The sequence below is a fragment of the Saccostrea cucullata genome, unplaced genomic scaffold, assembly GCF_032062105.1.
Source record: "Saccostrea cucullata isolate Sc308-1 unplaced genomic scaffold, CSIRO_AGI_Scuc_v1 ctg657, whole genome shotgun sequence".
Lineage (NCBI taxonomy): Eukaryota > Metazoa > Mollusca > Bivalvia > Ostreida > Ostreidae > Saccostrea > Saccostrea cuccullata.
In genome coordinates this window covers 79,602-87,500 of record NW_026919188.1, presented here as the reverse complement: position 1 = coordinate 87,500, position 7,899 = coordinate 79,602, and the positions used below count along the sequence as shown (strand labels likewise).

The 7,899-nt window shown below is 33.3% G+C and overlaps 1 protein-coding gene across 2 annotated transcripts in view; it reads left to right on the top strand.

Annotated features, from left to right (window-relative positions):
* Positions 1-7,899, top strand: part of LOC134282083 (R3H domain-containing protein 4-like) — a 74,987-nt gene that overhangs the window by 61,357 nt on the left and 5,731 nt on the right. The window contains exons 2-6 of one of the 2 annotated variants that reach the window (XM_062764538.1): positions 3,429-3,544; positions 4,072-4,235; positions 4,638-4,753; positions 5,304-5,460; positions 5,974-6,059. In XM_062764538.1, the coding sequence (XP_062620522.1) occupies positions 3,483-3,544; positions 4,072-4,235; positions 4,638-4,753; positions 5,304-5,460; positions 5,974-6,059 (585 nt within the window). In that variant the 5' untranslated portion in view covers positions 3,429-3,482. Of the gene's footprint in view, positions 1-3,378; positions 3,545-4,071; positions 4,236-4,637; positions 4,754-5,303; positions 5,461-5,973; positions 6,060-7,899 lie in introns of those variants that run through there. The other variant, XM_062764532.1, reaches the window with a different exon arrangement.

Here is a 7,899-nt window from a genome sequence, read left to right as displayed (position 1 = left end):
GTTATTCGCTGGATACTAAATGTGTTTGTATATGCAGTTGATGCATATTTAAGGGGGTGAGCTATATTTTAATATCCTATATGGTACTCAGATAAAGACCGTACGGTGCTAATGTCTTGCGCCTTTTATAATTGCAGGGATGTACTGAAAACACTCAACTCAAATTAATAAAAAGCCAGTATTGCCAGCAGGTCCTCCCCGAGAAAGAAAACAGCGGTATTTTTTAACAGTAAGAAAACCAATTCGTAAATTTGCTGAATACTTCAAATTTATAATACTCACATTGTACACCTTTCTTTTGTTTTGGTTGCAAAGCAAATGATATTGTGATGTCATTAGGTCATCGTCAAAGACCTCTGAGACGTCACATTATTATGACGTCACGATAAATATATAATTGCCTATACTGTGATAGGCCTACATAAATTAGGATAAAAGCATATAATTTTAAGGGGATTTATTTTTTTTAAAAGTATCTCATTATTAAGCGTTTTATTACCTCAAATTGCCAATATTTGTTCGTCTTTAAAAGGCGACTTTTTAAAGAATAACTTGGTAGAAACTGATTTAGCTAATAAACACTCACCTTCTCCTCCTTTTGCAAAACAAATGTATTATGACATCATGTCATTGTGTCATAAACTTCTGGAGCGCCACCATGGCATGACGTTGCAATGGTTCGATTGGGGTGGGGGTGATTATACTAATGTTTTTTTATTCCTTACAGAAGAGAATATTTATTTTCAAGTTGATCAAAATAATGCTGTAATTCAATTGGGCCCGATGGAAGCTGCTTCACTTTGGTCGCAGATTGAAAGTTGTCCTCAGTCTTAAGTCTATCTTTCTAAAATTTGTTATGTACATAAAATGAATATCAAAAACTTGTGAAAAGATTGGAACTGAAAGCATCGTTGTTGATTAACATTTTCTTCTAAAAAGATAACCTGTTAACTTTTTTAACGACCTACATGTATGGCACGTCAAATTCACAAAAATTTAGTTTCAGATAACTAGGTTTATCGACTGTAAACTATAGTTTACAAACCTACATGTATTTTCAAATTGGTTTACATTAAGTAAACTTAAATTTTATTTGTAGATGACCAATGACAAAAAATAAATAACGCGTTCCATCTTTATGCCAGTTGTTGTTTATAAGGTCAAAATCCTTGTCTTTAATTTTTCGTAGATGACCAATAGAAATGGTTGTTTATAATTAAGGTAAAATGCCTTGACAAAATGTTGGGTAAAATGTTTTGATGCTTTTCATTTTGCAAAATTTTGGATTTTCAAAATTTGAAGAATAGCCTGTATTATTTTTTAGACCAGGGCCAATTTTAAAGTATAATTACACTAAGAAATTCAACCAATCTTGCCACAAAACATCCTTGGGTGAAGGGGATTCCAGTTTGTTCAATAAAGGGACACACCCTTATTCAAGGGGACATAATTAAGAAATAGTGAAAATTTGGTGGTATGTTTTAAAACTCTTTTTCTCTAAAACCACTGGATAGGAAAAAATGAAACTAATGTGGAAGCATCTTCAGGTAGTGTAGATTCAAATTTGTTCAAATCATGACCCACGGGGGTTGGGTGGGGCCACAATGGACGATCAAAGTTTTACATAGGGATATATCGGAAAAATCTTTAAAAATCTTCTTCTCAAGAACAACAAAGCCATGATTGGTCATAATTATAAGGAAGCGTCCTCATGTAGTGTATATAGATTCAAATTGATCTAATCATGACCCCCGGGAAAAGGGTGCGGCAAATTTGAAAGTTCAAACTTATAGGGAAAAAAGCCACAGTAAGTCAAAGAAATATTTAAGCATCTTTTATAGATTCAAGTTAATTAAAACCATTCCCCCTTCTGCATTTTAGGGGTATGTTTGGACCACATGCGTTAAAGCTTTTCAAATAAAGTGCTCATGTGAGCGATGTGGCCATGGGCCTGTCCTCTTGTTTCTCTCTTAATTAGCATGAACAGTGTATCCCGTGGACTACTTGTTTTCTTTTATAACAGATTGACCTCAACCATGTTAACTACAACAACACTTGGTTGACAAATTCATAACCAATAATTTTTATCTGTCTTATAGCCCCCCCCCCCCCCCCCAGCTAAAGCGTCTGGCCACTGACAAACAAACATGACTGAACACCAAAATGTAATTGTGATCATTCTGACTTTTTAGTCCAATATTCAGAAGACATTTCTAAATTTTTGTTGTCTACAAATATGAGCAAAAGATACATGATGAATTTACATATATACACTATAGCTTACATTGTCAGGCAGGCATGTCAAAGAAATTTATTAGTTAGCTAATGTTGTAAGATACTCGGTAGTACCATGGTATCTCTCAAAATAAATAAAGCAGCTGCCAGTGGACCTTGATCCTGTTGAATCTCCCCCTGCATTCTTAGATGATTTTCATCAAGCCAAGTTGAAATTGGATTAGCAAGTTCTTCAAAAATATTTTAAAAAGATTTTAAAAATCATACCAGTGGTTTGATGAGGCCATGTAACTTTAAAATAGTGGTTGTTTGCGCTCTCTTGATTCAGGATGATAACTCTGGGCGGTAGGTAGCTGCAATAACGTAGCATCGTTTTTGAAAGTGGGGGGGGCCAACCACAGAAATTTTTTTTTCACCCACCTGAAAAAGTTGACAAGCAAAAAAAAAAAAAAAAAATCCAAAATTAAAAGTTTGCCAAACTCAAAATCCTATTTTACGTGGGGGGGGGGGGGGGGGGGGGGGGTGTTTAACAAAATTTATTTGTGGCCAACTTTTTCGAAGCCAACTTACTATCACTTCCAATTTTTTCCCTACAATCCTTGATATCACTATACTATAGTAAAAAGTGGGGGGGGGGCAAACATCATTTCAATGCATTTACTATAGTAAAGGTAATGTTGGGGTATTAAACAATGCAAAATTTCCCCCCTATCCCCCCCGGATGCTACGTCCCTGTAGCTGCAATAATGTAGCCGTCTCCCCTTTTTGGGGGGGAGGGGGGAGGGGACATCAGATTAAAGATATCGGAAAGGGCTACATTATTGCAGCTAGGATGGTAGGTAGCATTGGGGTTTTTTTGCAGAAGATATTAATTTCAGCATCAATGATGAATTTTCATAATCTATTTTCTGGAATCACAGACATAAATTATGTCGATATTAAAAAAAATTGTAGAAATTTGCAAAGATCAAATTATAATTTAAAAAAAAAATCCAAAATGTATAGAAAAATACTTTGAGCCAAACCACACTTCCTTGTTTAATAATTTACGGGAACGAATTAAAAGGGAATGGGTTTAATGAAAATTTAACAAAATTTATTTGATCGGGATCGAATAAACAAGAGTCGGGTTTGGGATTTTGAATGAAAAATTGAACCTTCGTGACGCAATATTTTCATTTTGGAAGCAACTCGACTGTTGTTATCAACAATAGTTTATTAATTTCCTGCAGCTACTTTTAAGGATAATGGGGGTTACAAAGAATAATAGAGATCTTTTTCACTTTGGATATATCGAAGATGAGCTTGAGTGAGTGATTAACAATGCAAATTTTCACATAAAATATTGTTACTGGCAGTTTAGCTCAAGGAAGACGGAAAATTTCAATATGTTCATTGAGTGAAACCTTTTCTTATCAAAATATTTTGTAAGTGACATTAGAAAAGTAGGTGTTGCTAAGAAATGTTTAGAGAATGCTGCAAAATGCCACGAATGGAGTGTCTGATGAGGTGACCTTGACATACATTTTTTCATGCACTAGGCTTATACACTGACATAGTGGCTTGGGTGTATATATAGTATAGTGACCTTAGTGCCAAGTGTCAGTATGGGCAGTGTTGTACATGATTGTATAGAAGAAACAGTGTTTGTCAGCTGTATATTTGACTAATGTACAACTATATATTTTTTTTAAATCACTTTAATTTGATCAATAAAATCTTATGTATTTGTTTTCATTTAAAATCCTAACATCAAATACCATGTTTAGGAAAGTAAAAGTAACTACTGTATGCATAGATGTTCATTTCTTTTTTACATCACGACGTTCTTTGCAGACAACTGGAGAATACTCTGGAAAGTGAAGAGGAAGAGAATGTCATAAACAAACAGAGAAAGTTAAGGCGAGGTAGAAGAGCAGGTTACCATGGATCATCCAGCAGCATTAACGCCATGGGCAGGAAAAGAATGGGGGCTGGCAAAGCTCGTCGTGTTGACAATTGTATGTTTAAATTTTAGTTTTGCAATTTTTAGATGGGGTCACGTCTTCTAGACGTAGTAATTATTGAATTTTCAACATGTACATGTACTTCAAAGTAAATGAAAAACATGAAGATATACCAATTTACAGTTTTGTTTTTAGTATGTTGATAATAAAAATTAAGTTGCTAGCAAAACTCTTTAAAAAAATCACATTTGTGAAATATAGCATGAAGATTATTTTGACCCTGCCTTTCAGTACTGTCTCAGTACTTTGATTTTATAAGGCCGGTATATATATGGTTCACAGTGCTTGCAATCTCACAATGTCAGGGGTCTTGCATCAACTAGTTGCCATTCAGGACCCCTGACAGATTCCATTCAGTTTTATTTGTTACTCAATATCTCTCTCTCTCTTTTTCAGTGAAACAACTTTTGAACATGGCAGAAAAAGAGGACTCATTTGAGCTAGACTTTGATATTTTTGAGCCAACCATTTCAGCATTTGCAGAGCTTTTTAATGAAAAAGAAAAGATGCAGGTAAAAAAAATTCAAGCATTTAAAAATAATTTAAATCCTGAGTAACTTGGAGAAGTTGTGCAACTGATAGAGATGATGGAAACACTACTGATTTTAAGCACTAGCAATTGAAATTTCTTAATTCTTTTATCTAGTTTGTATTGCACATTCATGCATTTTTAAAAATTCAAAATGAATATATACAGCAGGGCAGGTGTTCCTTAGAATGTCATCTAGAGAAATTATTCTACTTTGCTAGTTTGTTTTGCTACAAAATGTTAATAGCATATTTTTAAGGTACTTTTTTATAAGAAATGTGTGAATTCCTTATAGGATTTGAATAAAATAAATATTCTGTATATGATAAGATTGTTGCTGTGCACAAGCAAAATTAAAAAAGACTGAAATCATTAATTCACAGGCCAGGTGCTATCCATGGTGTAAACAAAAGAATGTAATTGTGGGCATCACGCTTTTCATGTGTTGTTGAATAAACAAAGAAGATATTTCCTTACAATTGACAAATCTGGTTTATGAAGGATCATCGAGAGGTGGTTCTCTCTCTTTACAGGCTTGGAACAGCTTTGTAAACAGTTCAGAGGAGGAGCAAGAAAGAATCATCAGTGGAAGATCAATCCCAGAAACCATCACTGAGGAGGAAGAGGAAGTGGAGGGCGACTTCCAGATGGTGGAGAGGACAACAGAAAATACCACAGACAAAAGGAAATGTAAGGGAGAGAAGAGGGATGCCAGTAAATCTGGCAAAATTCTTACAAACATACAAAAATGTGTCCTTTGAAATAGGAAATTGTTCAGGAAAATTGTTTGTTGTTTGGTCAATGGTTTGAACATCTTCCAAAGTGGATCATATTCAAGAGTTTAAGTGAAAAGTTTGAATCCCTGTGTTTTGGGATTCAGCTCTTGGAATATATTTTGTGTGTCTGATAGGATTTTCCACTTTGAGATGCCTTCTTAAAATTATTAAAATGTCATACTGTGATCTGAATGGCTTGTCTTTTTTCTCAATGTGACTTTGGAGGATTATTTTATTGTCAACAGGACATGATGGCTCTAAACATTGTTGGAAAGTTAAATGATACCCTTTGACAAAAAATATGTGTGAAAATAAGGCATTGATGACTATCAGTACTTGTACATGCATGTTATCATTCTTTCTGTGGGATGTTAGTTTTCAGTCTTATATAAAACCTACAATTATCTTGATTCTTTTTATGTTGTAGATCATCCATCTTATACTGCAGAAGAATGTTTCCAGAGGATTGACAAGAAAATTAAAACCCATCTGAGAAGAAAACATATCCCACTGGTATGTAGATGTAAACCTTTATAAGGGCTGAGTAATGAAAGTGAAACATTAGTTAGGAACATCTGAAACAGTATGCATAAATTTGAAATAAACATTATCATTAGTTACTTATTATGCAAGTATATCGTGGAATTTAAAGTTCTAAGTAAGGACAGAAAACTTGTATTAACATTTTCCCATGAATAGCATTTATACTTATATTTTCATGAATTACTGGACAAATTGTGTGAAAGGACATGCAAGTTTGTAAAAAGCTTTTATAGCCATTCTCTGTAACCACTTAAACTTCGTTGCCACGCATGGTCACCAATTTTGATGAAACTTTCCCCATGCGTAGTACCTGACACCAGAAACAAATATCAAACAAAATTTCGTTGCTATGTGTCTCGGTTGCTATGGCAACAGCCGGAAAAGTTTGAAAATCGAGATTTTCAGCCACTTTAAATCTTGACTGTGGCATAATAAAAACTAGAAAAAGCAAACAAACCATTCTCACAAAAACAGGACACCTTGATGTCACTTATAATGTAAAGAAACTGTTTAGATTATATCTCTAAGTAAGTGGTATCCAAGGGTACTTTTGGAATACATTTAAAATAATGAAATATGCTGAAAAACACTCTGTATTCACTAATAGTAGGTGTTACATGCTCAAACTCAATCAACGACTTAAGAAAAACAATGAAAATGTTTGACCTTAAGTATATAAGTATAAGCAATATTATTCTATAAATAACTTTTATGGTTGCCATGGTAACACAGTGTAACCATGCAAAACCAGTAACTAAGATTGGGTTAATCCTACTGTCTTGAGGAAAAACATGAAAATTCAAGACTGGCAAATATGCATCCTTAGGACCTTGCAACACCAAAACCATAAGAAAAATTGGGTATAATTACTACTTTGCAGTGTTACCATGGAAACAAAGTACCAGTGCTTAAAAGTGAATTATTTTTTGCTGCATTAAGAATTAAATTGCCATTTAATCAAGAAACAAATTAAAGGACTCAGCTTGAATAGTACTTATCTATTAGAACTGAAGTTGAATATCATATATTGATAAAATTTGATGAATAAAACAACACTGTTGTTATGGTTACCAAGAAGGGAAAATGTTCGATTTTGTGAACTTTATATCAATATTAAACCCTGTGTGCCAACTTCTTGCATCTACTTAGAGATTGGATGATAGTCAAAATTAAAAGTCAAATTAGCTGTTAATAAATATCAATCATAAAAGTTTTGGGAATCTACATTTAAGGGTACGTATCCAAGGAAAGAAAATATTTTTTAGGTTTTTAAGCATATATTTTCTGTTTATTTCCATAGCAATGCTCTATTTAAAGAATCTAATCTGAATTTTTTCAAATGGGAAAACTTGGAGCGCACTGACATCTTATAAAATTGATCATTAGTTATGACGAAATGTGCTTTTTTTAAAAGGTAGGATCAGATTTAGTTATACAGAGTGTTACTTTGAAGGCTCTCTGTGGTATAAAAACCTTGGCAACCATTGCCAACCAAAATGAAATATGACTGCCGTTTTTTCTTGGTATATGTTTCAAGGCTCTTTTTTCTATTATTTGGTAACATTTCACAAATTGCTTTTTATTTCTATTGTGTAAGTAATTTTTGTTGACTGCATTTTGTAAACAAGAAATAAAATTGAATTTCAAAGCGTAACAAAAATTTGAAAGTTGATCTGGACATTTTTTTAATAGGTATATGATATTATTACAGTTTAGTAAATAAATTTATTCATATAATTTTGTTCAAGTTTTTAACTTAATGTTATATACGTAATTGGACATGAACATTGCTAGCACTGGAACAGCGATT